The 17,978-nt window shown below is 43.6% G+C and overlaps 1 protein-coding gene across 5 annotated transcripts in view; it reads left to right on the forward strand.

Annotated features, from left to right (window-relative positions):
* Positions 1-17,978, forward strand: part of MYO19 (myosin XIX) — a 171,523-nt gene that overhangs the window by 70,436 nt on the left and 83,109 nt on the right. For all 5 annotated transcript variants that reach the window (XM_069945889.1, XM_069945890.1, XM_069945894.1 and 2 more), the window contains 5 exons: positions 2,872-2,974; positions 5,637-5,733; positions 10,726-10,802; positions 11,749-11,839; positions 15,037-15,202. In XM_069945889.1, the coding sequence (XP_069801990.1) occupies positions 2,872-2,974; positions 5,637-5,733; positions 10,726-10,802; positions 11,749-11,839; positions 15,037-15,202 (534 nt within the window). The remainder of the gene's footprint in view (positions 1-2,871; positions 2,975-5,636; positions 5,734-10,725; positions 10,803-11,748; positions 11,840-15,036; positions 15,203-17,978) is intronic.

The following is a 17,978-nucleotide window of genomic DNA, read 5'->3' on the forward strand; positions in this document are numbered from 1 at the left end:
TTGGCACCGTAATCCTTTACTGGTGTCTTGCCCTGACGAATCGTCAGTAACTATTTCAGCTGGACCCACATGATCTGGCTGAGCATAGATGGCTCCCAGAGAAAGAAAAAAGTGCTCTAAATGGCTCCACTCCTCAGCCTCAGGAGGGAAGAGCCCAGGCCTGGGGATCTCCCTGCAACAGTGAGACAACTATAGCTACCATTTCCTGCTCTGTAGGGAAGTGGTTGACACGGAAATACAACAAACAGGAATTCTTTAAGGTTTCAAATTTGTCTCTATCCCCCAAAAATCGGTCTGGAAGCAGCATTGTGGCCTTAGCAGATTGCATTACCACCGGGGGTGCCACAGCCCCAGCCTGGTTAGCTGTAAGGACACGAACTTTATCAGACAGCTCAGCTACCAGTACTGCCAAACCCTTCACTTGGGTGACTAGGTCCATGTCTATTAGCATATTGACCTGGTTAGCCAGCTTGACTACCAGACCTGACACCCCCTCCACCTGGATAGCAAGGTCCTCTACCATAGTCATGGCACCAGAGGGGGCAGTAGATTTTTGGGCCGGTTATTCTGTCAGGACCAGTCACACCAAAACACACAGACAGTGAGCCCTAAGCTCAGCCCCGCGCACTGTCCCTACCTACTTGCCACAATCTGCCCTAAAATGGCAGCGGGCAACTGGGCGTCGATCCCTGGCCTGTATAGGTGAAACAAAAAAAAAAGACGTAGAAAACACAATAAGAATAGTCAGTAAACCGGGTCACAACAGTCTGACAGCAAAAGTACAAAATCAGGATCCAAAAACGTAGTCAGAAAACAGGCAATATGGTCAGGCAGACGGCAAGCAAGGGAGGTCAAAGATACCAAGCAGGAGACAGGCGATACCAGAAAACAGAACACACAAGCAGGCAGAGACTAAGTCAATAACCGGCGAGGCACAGGCAGAAACAGCTATCTTAAATAGGACACCAGGAACCAAGTCCAGAAGATGATAGGAGGGATCAGCTGTCAATCACTGAGGCAAGGCAGGTTAACTGATACATGGCCAGAGGAAACTTAGCAGAACAGACACGGGTGGGGCAGGGAAAACAATTAGCAGACCAGAAGGAATAAGACACAGTTCAGACTGGCACAAACAAAGGCAAACAAAACATAGAATGGAAGATTATGGCCAAAATCAGTGTCTCGGTCGTACCTTACGCGCCGAGGACTGCGCCAATGTTGCATTCATGACAGAACCAATCGGGCCGATATGGTTCACTGAACCGCTGTATACAGCTCCTGCAGCAGCCGCGGGATTTACCAGCTGCACCAAAAGCTGTATACCCAAAAGAAAGGACTTAAATCCCCCGGGCTACTTCCCCCGCAGCGGGGAAGTAGCCATCTGTGTGGCTCCGTCCGTATGTAGTCATCGCACTCTGCCTTTCAGCATGCTCGGAGAAGTTGAATGACAGGTCCAAAAAGACAGAAATGGCTGCACATCGCACCCATGGCTGACACGAAAGCTTATTCAGCTACATTTAAAACCAACATCAGAAGTTAGTATATAATTTGGCCAAACCATATTGCCTCATGTACCACGTGCAGGTCTTCTTATACACGAGTCCCTAACCAAAAAACATCACTGTGCCGGTCAGCGACCACAATCCCCGCAAAACATGTGCAAGCAGAGAAAGGGGGCCACGGAATGGCCCTGCAACCCCAATGTCACAGGACCAGACCCTAAAGGGCCCCCCGGACCCGCAGGCGCCACCGGCGGAAAAAGTGGACGCCAAGCAGCACAAGTGTGAACAAGCTTTTACCTCTCTCCATTCCTCTGCAGGTAGAATGGGAGAATACTAGGAGATCCTCCCCTTATGTACACAGGCACTTCCTGCTAATTTGGATCACATGGGTCTTACAAAGCACGAGTGCTAGCCACAATGAAAAAAGGGACAGAATACATAAAATATGCACAAGCCAAAAAGACAGAAATGGCTGCACATCGCACCCATGGCTAACACGAAAGCTTATTCAGCTACATTTAAAACCAACATCAGAAGTTAGTATATAATTTGGCCAAACCATATTGCCTCATGTACCATGTGCAGGTCTTCTGATACACATGAGTCCCTAACCAAAAAACATCACTGTGCCAGTCAGAGACCACAATCCCTGCCCCATTCCGTGGCCCCCCTTCCCTGCACGTGCACACTTTGCGGGGGTGGCGGTCGCTGACCGACACGGTTGTGGAGTTAGCGTAGGGACCCGTGTGAACCAGAGGACCTGCACGGTGGTACACGGGGCTATTATGGCTTGATCAAATCATATACAGACAATCAGGTGTTGATTTTTGATATAGGCCTAGCGGCATTAGTATCAGCCATAGATGGGATGTGCAGCCGTTCCTTTCTCTCCAGTTTCCATGAATGACAGGTCCGTTACTGGCCTCCCTGCCGCTGCCTGTCACACGCCCAGGGGATTAAAGTCCATTTTTTTTTCAGGTGTACAGGTACACAGCTACTGCGGTTCAGGGAACCACATCAGTTACTGACCGGGCTGATTGGTTCCCTCTAAGGGAATCCGGCATAAAAAAAATATAAAAGTTATATACAGAATATTAAAGAGCTTGTGCTCCCCCAGTGTCGTCCTGTGGTGTCTCTGGATCCCCCACTGACTGCAGCTGCCGCCACTACTCAGACTGCCCTGTCACTGACTGAGATAAGAGAGCGTCGTGGTCACTACCTAGAGGAATTCATCTTGTGTCAGCAGCTGGGCTCAAGAGGACACCGGGGGAGCGGGGATTTCTTGATGCTGGATAATCTCTTGCATCAGGTGTTTTCCTATTATAATTCGGTGCACTGGAGAATCTGCTTTTTTTTTCTCTATTTTTAGTTGCCTACAGATTATGGGTGCCAGTATCCAGACGTACCTTTTAGAGAGTACACGTGTAGCTCATCAGAACGGTTCAGAGAGGAACTTTCACATCTTCTACCAGGTTTGTGATTATATCTATTATTACTTATCTGTAATCCACAATTCACCTTCCAAACTGCTGACTCTGTTAGGCTCAATTCACACCAGCATTTGACCCTCCAGCACAATTCTGTTTCTCTGTTGCGTTTTGACAGTAACATAGTTAAAGGACAACTCCGGCGAAAATTTTTTTTGGCTTATTTAACACACATTACAAAGTTATATAACTTTGTAATGTGGTTAAATACCCGGTCTGGCTCCCTTCCCCCACTTTCCGACCCCCGACCCCCCACCCCGGAAGTTAAAGAATATATACATTACCTATTACGGTCGTCACGGTCCTCTTCTCTGGTGTCGGGTGATGTCAGAGCTGGGGGCGGTCCGGGTCTTCTTCCTCCTCGGCGTCTTCATTGAGAGTGAATGGGAGAGAAAAGGCTGCTGGTGCACATGCGCACCAGCAGCCTTTTCATTGGCTGGAGCGCATCACATGGCTTCCAGCTTGCTCAGCCCTGATTGGCTGAGCTTGCTGGAAGCCATGTGATGCGCTCCAGCCAATGAAAAGGCTGCCGGTGCGCAAGCGCGCTGGCAGCCTTTTCTCTCTCATGGACCCGGAAGAAGGAGACATCGCTGGACGGCGGACGCAGGTGACGGTGAGGCGGACGGCGGCCGAATGGAGTGGCGATCGTCACCGGAGGGATGGTGAGTATGGTGTCTGTGTGTGTCTGTGTTTTTTTTTTTGGGGGGGTCCCGCCGGAGTTGTCCTTTAATAAGGCTGTAAAAAGACTATGGGGGAGATTTAACAAACTGATGTAAAGTAGAATTGTCTTAGTTGCCCCTAGCAACCAATCAGATTCCACCTTTCATTTTTCAAAAAATCTGTAAGTGGAATCTGATTGGTTGCTAGGGGCAACTAAGACTATTCTACTTTACACCAGTTTGATAAATCTTCCCCTATGTTCTCATCTTCAGCATCTCGGCCTCCTTTGAAGCCTCCCATGGTGTTATTAGCCTTGGCACCTGCTGCCTGGCACTGATCACTATTGATGAGGTTACCGGCCACCAATCCCCCCAGCTTCTTTCCGTCAGCAGTGTTACCCAGCGGGTTATTATTTAGCCATAACTGTACTTATTATTTCTACGGCCCAAATGCATAACCCAACATCTATCCACATTATGCTTCATCTGCCATTTCTCTGCCCAAGCCTCCAGCTTCTCCAAATCCTTCTGTAATATTATCATCCTTCTCCTCTGTAATATTATATTATCCTTCTCCTCAATAATATCATATTACCATCTCTGTAATATTATATCTTCCTCTGTGGTGATTACTTTACCCAGTTTAGTTTCTTCTGCAAACTGGGTACCCCACTAGTAACTGTGACCCAATCAAAGTATGTCCCATCAATAACTCCTCTGTTTCTTATCAGTTACTTACCCATTTACATATATTTCCCCCAGTCCCAGCAATCTCAGACCTGTAAAACCAACTTTACATATACTATAGAAAAGTCCAGAAACACAACGTACACAGCCTCCCCCAGATCCAGTCTATATACAAAATATGTAAAAGTTAAAAAAAAAAGTACATGCACACACTACACACTAATCCTCTGCTTCTCAGCACTATATACTACTAACAGTCAGGAGTTAGTTACATTCTAATCTAAATGGAATAACACTGGGCAGTGACCACCATCGGCACAATGCCAGTGCCCATAGAGGGAGCGACTCAGAGGTCCAAAAAGCCTGTTACCGTCAGATCAAGCCCCCAGGCTTGACATTGACATCTATGTAAACAACGGCCATTTGGTTCACACAATGCATAGAATAACATGAATTGTTTGCTGCAGCCGTCAGATTAATGTTCAGGACACTTTGTAACGGTCTAGTCTGGGTTGGAGCCCAATAGCAATAACAACACTGGATGTAGATGAAAGTACAAGAGACTAACCTTGGTCAGTAGTTAGTTGGAGGTCAGTAGACAGGTTGCAGTGAAGTGGTGGAGACAAGCGTGGTCAGCAGTCAGCCAGAAGTCCATACACAGGTAGCAGCAATGTGTTTGGAGGTTTATACAGAAGCGTAGTCAGATACTTAGCCAGAGTCCGGTGCAGAGAGAGCAGCAATATAGTTGGAGGATAAGGCAGAATCGTAGTCAGATAAGTAGCCAGCGCTCAGTACACAGAGAAGTAATAACAACAGCAGAGGAAGGAGGATCTCGATTAAGGGCAAAAGCACAATAATCTCACAAGGAGGAAGTGGAAAGGCGGGGCTTATACAGGAAGTCCAAGGGTGGAGCCAATTAAGGATTCAAGATTGGAAACTGAAGAAACATGATCTTGACCAATATATTCAGAACTGGAGCCGTCCAGCAAGGTTCAGTGGCTCAGTGAGTAGAGCTGCAGCCTGGAGTGCAGGAGTCACTAGGTTCAAATCCCGACACACTTATTGGCAGCTGTTCTTTAGCAAACAACGGCCATTATTTTAAGGTATTCACTCACAGAATTAGATTTTTATGGCCGTCCTTTCACCATCTTTTCAACAGAATTCAATGGATCTTATACGCGGCCAACCTAAATAATGTACCAATGGCCGTCATTGCAACAACGGCACAGAATGAGCTGCAGAATGTGGCTAACTGCTTCATTACAATGTAGAGATAACACATCATTATTCGTGTCATTCAGATTGTGAAAGGGGCATCTCAGGATGAAAGAGAACAATGGAATCTTCCAGAGAATGCAAAGTTTTTGTGGCTATCAAATTCTGAGAAAAACCTTGACGGTAAGAAAAATGTCATTTTTTTCTGAGAAATACATAGAATAAAATGTGTTTAAGGGTCCGGACAAGAGGGGTTTATTCAGTATCGCTGGGGAGGATCCACTTACCTTCGCCGCTCCAGCACTAGGGCGCCGCTCCAGTCCCTCCGTCTCTGGTCGCACACGGCTCAGAGGGAACTTGAGACGTGATGTTGTCAGGCCCGCTCAGCCATTCAGCGCCCCTCAGAGCCATGAGCAACCGGAGACCAGGGGGACGGGAGCAGCGTGATGCAGGCCCTAGTGTTGAAGCTGGGAAGGTAAGTGGGACGTCATTGTCTTCATCCACCCCTTCAACGGCGATAATGAAAAAAACCTTCCCGCCCCGAGTACCCCTTTAATACCAATTTGACTTTTGCATGATTGCAGTGGTCCATCAACATACAATATTAATTGTTCCAGGACGACCATTGTATGTTGAAAATATTGTATGTTGAGACCAAAATTCTATGGAAAACTGGCCCAGGTAAAGAGCAGTACATCACAGTATATCACACTATACTCTGGAGAATCACTACTAGACAGCCAACCAGTGCATCCACTTCAGTAATACTGGGGTTTAACCAGTAAAATATAAGGAAAGTCCAGCTCACCGTGTGCTTGTGTGGGCGGTGTCTCCCAGCATGTGCAGAGCAAGTGGAAAATAAACCCGGACCTTGGGCCGGGAGCAAGTAGCAATAAGAAGAAAATGGGGTCCACAGCTCCATGCAGTAAAATATTGTAGAAGCTTTATTTCATGTCCTCTAAAAGCGCCTTTTTTAATTGTTTGTACATGCTTTTAATTAAAGGACATGAAATAAAGCTTCTACAATTTTTTACTGCATGGAGCTGTGGACCCCATTTTCTTCTTAACCAGTAAAATGGCCGGTTTCATTGATTGATCATCTAGTTATGAAAATCCAACTAACGGAGATAAACGTGCCATTACACAATGATGGAATCAGGTCCAGCGGTCAGAAAAACTATAAACTAATCACCGGCGTACAGAGACCACTTGGGGACTAACTAATACTTAACTTTTAATAGTTCATTAAAAAAACAAGGTCCACACAAACAGACATAAACACCCAATAGTGTACTCTATATCTACAGTGTAGTTTCCTAAAGGGCACTAGGAAATGAGGAAGTTAATGGACCCACACATACAGGGGGTACTGATAAATATGGACTGTAGACCGGATACTATGAAAAGGAGATAGAGTTGGAAACGGAAGGAGAGAAAAGAAGAGGGGTAGTGGTGTACCCTACTCTCAATCCAGATAGCTTCTTGCCCTGCCTTTTGGGGAACCCACCTCCTTAAAAGGGTGGCCCCAACCACGATGACAGTCCCTCTCCTATTACACGTGCCCAGGAGGAAACAAAGAGAAAAAAATAGAAGACAGAAAAGAGTGCATTACCGTGCCAACTCAAACCACCTAAAAACAGAAAAATAACAGCAAGAGATATATTTATATACAGGTACAGCACATATTTCATAAACTGTACTCGTTCCGACGCGTTTCAGCCGTCCCAATTGTGGACGGATTCATCAGGGAACACACATAGCACTCCAGAGGATGTGCTTTAACAAATTCCTGCTGTAAAATTGTCCTCTCATTACAAAGAATTCTTATGGACCTCTTACAAAAATGGTAAACCACAATAACGCAATGAATCGCTCAAAATAAATGCGGTGACAGAGATCAGGTAAACCACCCCATATAGATTCAACTAAATAAATAAAGCAGACTGGTTATACTTAGCTAAACAGATGCTGGATAGAGTAGTAGTGCCGATAGACATGATGGTTACCACGAGGATCCATGATCACCCCACGATGAGAGGGAGATACTGGCTCGTGATAGTGCCGGGCTCTTATACCGGCTGTTGCGCTATTACTTCCGGGTCCCGGGTCATGTGACAGGGCAGTCACGTGATAACCCAGCTAGATAAAACTGGGCAAATACCCATAAGATATACTGATTGGGATAACAGGACGCCTGAAAATTAGATGCCGGGCAGCAGTAGAATGCCGAATATAATCCCTGCTATCGGTAAATGTAATGTGAAAAAATCGCCGGCCACTTCCGGTCCTTGGAATGCAAATGCGTTCCAAACGGTGGAAGTGAGTCAAATCATAGGCGGAAAGATAGAGAGTGGAGCGCAACGTGCGTTCCACCCAGAGTTATTATGCGGGACTAGACAGAAGACATCTGTATATATAACTCATGCTCAAAAATAAAATAAACAAGATGTAAATAGAGGGTACCGGGATAATAGCATACCAATATGGAAAGCAGCCTATCATGATATAGACACCTGAGCATTATGATAGATGCCAGTATTCCCCCTGAGCAGTGAATCCATAGATAATGGGGAAAGTGTAAAAAACACAAATGTCTAAAGCATAAACAAATAGTATATTGGGAGCAATGGGTGGGCAGGTCATCATACATCATTATCATAAATTGGGGTACAGAGTTGATATCCCAATTGACCAACCGCAGCATGGGGTCGATACCTAAAAACCATCACCACGAGCAAACAAATGAGGGCATTTAAACAATAAAAGATGAAAACACAAGTGCTTCATTGAGACCCCTTGGACTCACAGTACCAAGTCTATAGATCCATTGGGTCTCTTTTTGGAGGAGGCATTTATCCAGGTCACCCCCCCTAGGTGAGGGTCGTAACACCTCAACTACCTGAAACTTGACGGCCCAGGGGTTGTCTGGGTGAACTTGTCGCATATGTTTAGCCAGAGGTTTGTCACGGCTATGTGAAATATCTCCCACATGTTCCAATATTCATCGTCGTAGTTCCCGTTTCGTTTTCCCGACGTATTGGAGGGGGCAAGGGCAACTTGCCAAGTATATGACACCTGTGGTCCTACAGTTGGCAAACTCCCGGTTGGTGTAATTCTTACCATCCGTTCCGTTAAAGGAACGTGCCGGTAGTATGTACTTGCAGGCCTTGCAACAGCCGGTATAAGAGACCGGCACTATCACGAGCCAGTATCTCCCTCTCATCGTGGGGTGATCATGGATCCTCGTGGTAACCATCATGTCTATCGGCACTACTACTCTATCCAGCATCTGTTTAGCTAAGTATAACCAGTCTGCTTTATTTATTTAGTTGAATCTATATGGGGTGGTTTACCTGATCTCTGTCACCGCATTTATTTTGAGCGATTCATTGCGTTATTGTGGTTTACCATTTTTGTAAGAGGTCCATAAGAATTCTTTGTAATGAGAGGACAATTTTACAGCAGGAATTTGTTAAAGCACATCCTCTGGAGTGCTATGTGTGTTCCCTGATGAATCCGTCCACAATTGGGACGGCTGAAACGCGTCGGAACGAGTACAGTTTATGAAATATGTGCTGTACCTGTATATAAATATATCTCTTGCTGTTATTTTTCTGTTTTTAGGTGGTTTGAGTTGGCACGGTAATGCACTCTTTTCTGTCTTCTATTTTTTTCTCTTTGTTTCCTCCTGGGCACGTGTAATAGGAGAGGGACTGTCATCGTGGTTGGGGCCACCCTTTTAAGGAGGTGGGTTCCCCAAAAGGCAGGGCAAGAAGCTATCTGGATTGAGAGTAGGGTACACCACTACCCCTCTTCTTTTCTCTCCTTCCGTTTCCAACTCTATCTCCTTTTCATAGTATCCGGTCTACAGTCCATATTTATCAGTACCCCCTGTATGTGTGGGTCCATTAACTTCCTCATTTCCTAGTGCCCTTTAGGAAACTACACTGTAGATATAGAGTACACTATTGGGTGTTTATGTCTGTTTGTGTGGACCTTGTTTTTTTAATGAACTATTAAAAGTTAAGTATTAGTTAGTCCCCAAGTGGTCTCTGTACGCCGGTGATTAGTTGATCATCTAGTTATTCACATGTGCCGCAGATCCTAAGGGTGGTATTACACGGGCCGAGCAGGACCCGATAATACCTGTAAACGAGCAGCGATCTGCTAGATCGCTGCTCCTTTACTGGGCCTATTACACTGCCCTATAATCGTTAAACAAGGGCTGCAAGGACATGCATTACCGATGTCCTTGCAGCCCTTGCATAACTACATACTTTACCCATCCACGTTCCAGGGCTGCGTTTCCAGGGCCACTCAGCCAATCACAGGCCGGGACCGCCGCGGCCTGTGATTGGCTGGGCGACGTGTCAGCTGACAGGCCACTCTGACGTTACAGCGTGCGGGACCCGGGGAGAAGAAGACCACAGCCCTGGAACGTGGATGGGTAATGTATATCGTTAGTCGCCGTCCGCGCACCGCTATTACACGTAGCAGTGCGCGGTCGGCACCCGACAAAAATAGGTCAGAACCTATATCAACGATCAGCCGATGATCGTTGTCATCGGCTGATTGTTGTATTTATTACATGGAACGATAATTGTCCGAATCGGGCCGATTCGGCTGATTATCGTTCCGTGTAATAGTACCCTGACTCTCTGTAGCATTGTATGTTGTATGTTGAGTTTGGTCTCAAGTTACGATGGTCCAGAAAATATTGAAAATAATGTTGAAAATATTGTATCTTGAGGCCATTGTAAATTGAGGGATCACTGTATAATGATTATATTCATATAATAATGATTACTTAGTGCTCAGGGTTATTGAAAATGACCTAAAAGGCATCAGCCCAGAAAGTAAATCTATGTACCCCCTCTCAATAGGCACAATATAGGGAGCATTTATACCTCTGAAAACCCCTTTAAATGCATAAAATGTGTTAATATTAACTCTGAACTAGCTGAAAAGCTCATGCCCCTTGTGTACACAGAACAACCAGAGAATATTAGACAAATCACCGGAGTCCAAACCAGTTAGACTTTGTGTATTGGCGATATAGGTAATACTTGTGAACTCCTTATAGTTTCTCTTCCAGGACCCTGTTATAGTAGAGTTGTATTTAAACACAATTTCTTCTGTATTATTATGCATACATTTCTTGTCTGATTTATACAGAAGATTCCTTTGAATCCACAAAAACGGCAATGCTGCATCTAGGAATGGAACATTCTACACAGAATAACATATTCAAGGTTAGTTACTCACCGGATCCTGCTGTACGATGTAGTCCTCATCTCTCATGTAACTTATCGTCTGCTTGACCACGGTAGCTAAGATCTAGCATTATAATGGCGGTATAGGACCCCAATGGTCGTTTTATGTTTGCCAATGGTTGGCCCCTATCTGACATTTGGTATTCTTTAACTTAGTCCACAATAGAAATCTCCCCGGCCCTCCTGATCCCGGGCTGCTGGCAAACTGTCAGGTTTCCAACACACATCTCATTAGCAGCAGCGCCTTTCTCTCGCCCACAATTGTTTTGCGCTGTTCAGCACTTTCTCAAAGCATGATGGGTAGTGGGACGTCCTCTCTGTTCTATACCCGTAATCCGGAATTTATATAACTACATTTAAAAGGATATACACACAGAACCTTAAGCTATAGTAATTTCCATTTCTTTAACATCAAGACTGGCCAATGCTTCTGTCTCAATAATAACGCGAGCCTCCACTTGCAAGAGTTTCTCATGCAGATTCCCTCTTCCATCTTTTTTTCATGCTTTTTAAACACTTGTATCATATCCCTGAAAATCCTTCATCTCACCCTCTATGAAGCATCTCCTTTGATTCTAATGGAGCCATGTCACAGAAGGGGAGAGGGTTTTGTCACATTGGGTGCCAGCGGGCCTGTCCCCAGTAATTAAGCCGGTTCTCGGGAATAGACTGGCGCCGTGCACGGGAACTGGACGGTGGTTAAAGAAAAAAAAATCAAAACTCATAGTCATACTATTATAAAGTTTACGTGATAAAGTATAAATAACTAGGTATGTACCTAGTGAATGTTCGCCTGCCTGGTATATACATATATCTATCCTGAAATGATAATGGAAGTAATATAAGGGCAGACTAGATGGAGCGGGGGCGTCTTCTGCCAACAATCTTCTATGTTTCTAAGTTTGATTTATTTTTTTTCTTCAAGATTTTATCGGGGCTTTTGCATTTGGGAAATATACAGTTTTCTGAATCACTTGATGAAAGTCAAGCATGTGAAATTGCAAGTTTTGCTAGAGGTAAGATTTAATGTCACTTGTTGTTTTCTTTACATTATTTAGTGCAGAATAGAGTAATAAAGAATAATGGCTGCCATTTGCATCCTTATTGTAGTTGAGGTAAACAGATCACTAATCTCAGGGACACGAGACAAGGAAGACACTGTTGGCTGCCGGTTACAGTGCTAAATACAGTGACAACCTAGGTGCATTGCCCCATGGGAAACATCAATATATCAAAAGGTTTGTGGAGCCTCAGTTAAGTCTCAAAACACGGGACCAGCAAGATGTCCTTCCGGGAAGGGCGCAGCACAGGTGTGGCTCCTGTACAGAAACCACCAACACTGCAGCGACCCCGCTCTGAACCGCCGCAATCCTGGCTGCTATTAGTAGACCGGGACCGCGGCAGACCACTAATTAGCTATTTAGATGCAACTGTCAAAGCTGACAGGTCTAGTGGAGGGACCTCCCCCTGCGATGTGATCATGGAGAGAGATCCATTCAACTTACCCAGCCAGCCTGAGCATCAGAATGACTCTCATCCCGGCTCAGTAATTGACAGTTTTGGTCTGCTTTATCAGTGCTGTATTATATACACAGCATTGATGTCTATGATAGATCAGTGCTGCGTGTCTAGAAGTCCCCCAGGAGGACTTTTTAATTACTGTGTTAAAAATAATAATAGTTTTTTCATTAATAAAAAATCCCCCTCCCCTAATAAAAATCACCCCTTTTCCCCATTTTATAAATAAACAAACATATTTGGTATCACCGCATGCATAGTCACCCGAACTATTATATTATCACATTCCTGATCTCACAGGGTAAACGGTGTAAGCGCAAAAACCTCCACAACAATTGTAATAAAAAGTTATCAAAAAGTTGCATATACACAATCAAGGTACCGTTAGAAAGTACAGATCATGGTGCAAAAAATGTCACCTCACACAGCCACTTAGACCAAAGGATAAAAGCGTTATAAGGATGGTAATAGAGCAATTTTAAAGAACATTTAATTTTTTAAAAGCCATCAAATAAAATAAAAGCTATATAAGTTTCCTATCGTAATCGTACCGACTTGGAACATAGATAACATGTCAGTTTTACCATAGGGTGGATGGTATAACCCCCCCCCCCCCCCCAAAAAAAAATATTTTTCAATTCCACCACACAAGTCATTTTTTAACAGTTTTGCAGCATATTTTATGGAAAGATTAAGTCTGCCATTGTAAAGTACAATTAGTGGTGTAAAAAATAAGAGCTCATGTGGGACGAAAAAGACGAAAGCACAAAAATAAAAACTAGCTTGGTCCTGAAGGGGTTAAGTGGCCCCTTCAGTCAATATCCAAGTCTGATGATATGACCAGGGAAATCCCAAAGCCAGGTATTCATCCACAGACAGTTGTTTCGGGGTGTTGCCCCTCATCAGTGTGGAGCCGGATTCTGGCTAGGTGGGAGCAATAACTGCAGATAATAGAATCAAAAATGATACTCTGGATCAGCACAGTCCATTGAAACAATGCTTGTAACTTTATTGGCATGACGCATAAAACCTAATATTTGCCATGGAAGCCCAGTCAGACAGCGTCTGTGCGTTTCAGGTGTATCCACCCATAATCATGACCAACTATAGGTGGGAGCAATATCTAGTAAAGCCATATGGTCCTTCCCTGGAGGGATAGCCAGCTAGTCCCATGACTTCTAAACGAGGCTCCGCTGATCCATTTATGGGTTGTCTGTCTGTCTTGACTGTCTGCCTTTCCCCTCTAAAATGTCTCTCCTGATAGTTAAGGGGGAGGATATTTTTCTTGAAATATTCAAAATTACAAGTTTTGGTATAAGAATTCTGGAGATGTTTCGGGGATTTATTTTGCTATATTTGGAGAGAGAGACTATTTTTCCCCACTATTATGGGGCATTTCCCACTGGAAGGTTTTCTGTCTTTTCTGAAATAACACAATGCGGACTGTAGGAAAAATTTTTTTTCTTTTGTCCCTTTTTGTCCCTGTATGTCATAGGTGTGTCCTTTTTAAACCCACCAGAACCGACATATTTATCTAACAAAGCGCCATCCTTTCGACTGGCCTTGCATTCTAGCCCTCTCTAGTGTGGTGGTGGCGGCGGCAAGGTCAGGTTTTAGTTTTGTCTGCCAGATTTACTAAGGGCCACAGACAGATTAATAAGTGTGAAACCTGGAAAATAAATTGTGGCAAAGTATTCACAAAACTCTAATGCTGACGACTTTCTGGCCCTTACTGATAAATCGTGCAGTGTGAGATGTCTTAAAGTGTCACTGTCGTGATTTTTTTTTTTTGCAGAAATCAATAGTCCAGGCGATTTTAAGAAACTTTGTAATTGGGTTTATTATCCGAAAAATGCATTTTTATCATGAAAAAGCAGTTTGAAGCTCTCCCCCTGTCTTCATTGTTCTCCTATGGAGAGAGCTAAAGAAAAGACCAAAACAGGACAACAAAGAGTTAATCTACAAATCCCTCACCCGTTATCTCTTCTGACCATCACCAGTGACCTGTCTGAGCTCAGATTACAGCTGTCACCCAGCTCGGTGCCTGTAATCCTCTGTTATCTGCTTTCTGCTGTCGGCTAACTCCCTCCTTCCTCCTCCCCCCTCCCCTCTCCCTAGAGCAGATAGGGGACGTCTCCTGCAACAAGTCACAATTTTCAGATTTTTCAGAGTGGATGAAAAAGAGGAAGGAGGGGGGGGGGGACCTGGGAAAAGGCTTTTTACATGCAGATAATGACAGATTTGGCTAATAAACCCAATTACAAAGTTTCTTAAAATCGCCTGGACTATTGATTTCTGCAAAAAAAAAAAAATACGACAGTGACTCTTTAATGATATGTACGTACCACTGGGCCGGAGGAAGTGTGCAAGCGCCAAACAGCTGTTGTCTTAGTGGGATGCCCCGGTTGTATGTATACCTGCCTATTACCTGGCGTTCCAGTGTAAAGAATAAACCTTTACTGCTGAGCGGCCGCTGCTCTTTATTATCTTTGTTAAGTGTTTATGGATTTTTTTCCCCCACAGTAGGGCAGCACCTAAGCTTACTACTGTATACAACATCCCATCAACACATGCATAAGAGCACAAGTCAGATGGAGAGGCAGTGCCAAGACTTTATCTCTAGACCTTTTTATATTTATTGTGTGTGGTGTGTGTTATATATATGATCTGTATATATTATTTGCATTTGTTTTAGATTATGTCAATTCTGCTTCAAGTCTGTTGGGCCTCCCCCCTGACCTACTGCTGGAAAGATTATGTTTCCGGAATATAACAGCTGGTAAACAAGTATTTAAGAAGCCATGTAAGAAAGCAGAGTGTGAAACTAGAAGGGATTCTCTTGCCAAAACTGTCTATGCTCGGTAAGCGGAAAAGCTAAATTATAGCAATTTTTAATATATGTTAAAAGATCTATTCCTCCCATTATTACTATATGGCAGAGGGTGTGATTACTATTTGGTGGCGCAGCAGGAGACCTTCTTACTACATGGAGGGCACAGCAGGGGACATTATTACTATATGGGGACACAGCAGGAGATATTATTACTATATGGAGGGCACATTATAACTGTATAACATTATATAACATAATATAATTATAACAAGGGGCATTATAACTGTAAATGTGCATAAATTTGGTATTTCTGTAATCATATTGACCCGTACTGAATAAAGATAATGTAAGATTTACTGTGAGCAAAACCCCCAAATGTGTCAAAATTTCATTCCGCATTTAATTTTGGTTTTTCTAGTATATTTTATGAGAAAGTGAAAGGTGTTATTACAAATTACAATTGGTTCTGCAAAAAACCAAGCCTTGTCTTGCTCTATAGTTAGCAAAAAGTTAATGGCTCTTAAAAAAAGTGAAAAGGAAAAGTGTCACGGTCATTAGGGATCAGAAGGAATACAAAGAAGATTATATGATAACCTATACAGTAAATTGGTAGTAAAGTAATAAATATACAAAAAATTGTTATAGAAAAATAAGGTGAGAATTGAACCCCCAACCTCCTGCATGATATTCTGGGTCACTAACCACTGACCTGTACAATGTTAGTGATGGAAGAAATAAATTCTTATCTGGGAGACAATTTTGTGTATGTGTGTGTGGATAGATTGATAGATAGATAGATAGATAGATAGATAGATAGATAGGAGATAGATAGATAGACGCACACATACACGCACATGTTCTGTGGTCAGTGTGTTCTATCTCTGGCACAGGGCTCAAGAATAAAGGATGTAATATGTTTCTCCACTGCTCAATCCTATACTACAGACAGGAGATAAAGGTGGATGTTCTCTCTCCCTTCATACATAATATAGCTTCTGGGTAATTGGAGCTGCTGCCTCTTCCTCCTATGGGCACTTACTGGGATCTACTATTATACTAAGGTCATGCAGTGCATGTGCAGAAGCTCCAGGGGTGCAGGGCAGTGTACATAGTGGGGTGCTCTGATTGCATGTGCACTCCATTAGGAGCTGTGACTGTCAGAGCTCCCCACTATGTACACTGTCACTATACTGATGCAATGCCCTGCACCCCTGGAGCCTCTGCACGTGCACTACAATAGGCACTGTGACTCCAGAGCTGCAGGGCATGTCATCAGTATAGTGGCAGTGTACATAGTGGGGAGCTCTGACAGTCACAGCTCCTACCACTTTCTGACTAGTTGCACTTTAGTCGCTCATTCATGGAGAGATAAGTGAGGGTGATTGTTAAGCCAATCAGCACACAGAAAGGAAGTCTGGGAAAAGGAAGTAACTGCAATTTAAAGGGAATGTGTCATCAGAAAATGACTTAAATAATGTTAAACAGATTTATTAAAAAAAAAATTGGTGACTTTTTTTCTTCTAATTTTTTTATTTTTCTATCTATATTATAAAATAATCCTGAAATCTTGCAGTTCTCATTCTCGCCACTGAGGTTAAAACTAAGCTGAGACTTCCTGTCTGTGGTGATAAGAGGAGCGCTGTAAAGTGATTTGTACAGCATTGCAGCATCATGTGACACCAGTAGCTAGAGGAGACAATAGCTGCTCCCTGTGGTGATAAGAGGAGGCTGCAGTAAAGTGATCTGTACAACATTGCAGTGTCATGTGACACCAGTATATAGAAGAGACAATAGCAGCTCCCTGTGGTGATAAGAGGAGGCTGCAGTAAAGTGATCTGTACAGCATTGCAGCATCATGTGACACCAGTAGCTAGAGGAGACAATAGCAGCTCCCTGTGGTGATAAGAGGAGGCTGCAGTAAAGTGATCTGTACAGCATTGCAGCATCATGTGACACCAGTATATAGAGGAGACAATAGCAACACCCTGTGGATTGACAATGTACAGAAAGTGAAATAAATAAAAATTACAGTCAGAAAATAGAAACAGATGAGAATAAAAGAACAAGTTTTAGTATCTGACTAATCAGCAAAAGGAAATTTAGTTGACACATTTCCTTTAAGCCATGGTGGGATCTGTACACCAATATTCCTATACATTCCTATAGACTAATGTTCCCACTAAACCTTGCTATTAACCCCTTTGCACATGATGAGGTACATGTACCTGCAGTGTCTTAGTGTAGCCTGATCTACAGGTTCATCACAGTGATTCCATGGGTGCAGAAACTAATGGCTGGTTTACACAGACAGATTTATTTGACAGATTATTGAAGCCAAAGCCAGGAATGGATGTGAAAAGAGGAGAAATCTGTTTTTCCTTTATGACCTGTTCTCTGTGTATAGTCTCTTCCTGGTTTTGGCTTCAATCTGTCTGTGTGAACGCACCATAAGAGCACAGAATGGCGGTCATGAGGCGGCTGTCAGCAGTTTTTCCTTGGCGACGAATGCTGTGGCAGCTGGAGGCCAAATCAATAAAACTATATATAATATAGCCTGTTCTTTTTCTTTCTCATCCATGCGGTATGCCCAAACAGTCTATATTACCCCATATCCCAAAATAGAAGGAAGCAGGGCAACCTGCTCCGCCACATCCCTCCACCTTAAATGGATTAAAGTTTTATGTTGCATGAAGTGGTGAGTGCCACATTTCATTTACTTCTATTTTGTGCTTTGGATTGTACAAGCTCTACACGTTACAGAGCACCACAATGTGAATATCTGATTGGCTCTTTTCGTCTTTCAA

This window comes from Dendropsophus ebraccatus, chromosome 11 (assembly GCF_027789765.1).
Source record: "Dendropsophus ebraccatus isolate aDenEbr1 chromosome 11, aDenEbr1.pat, whole genome shotgun sequence".
NCBI lineage: Eukaryota > Metazoa > Chordata > Amphibia > Anura > Hylidae > Dendropsophus > Dendropsophus ebraccatus.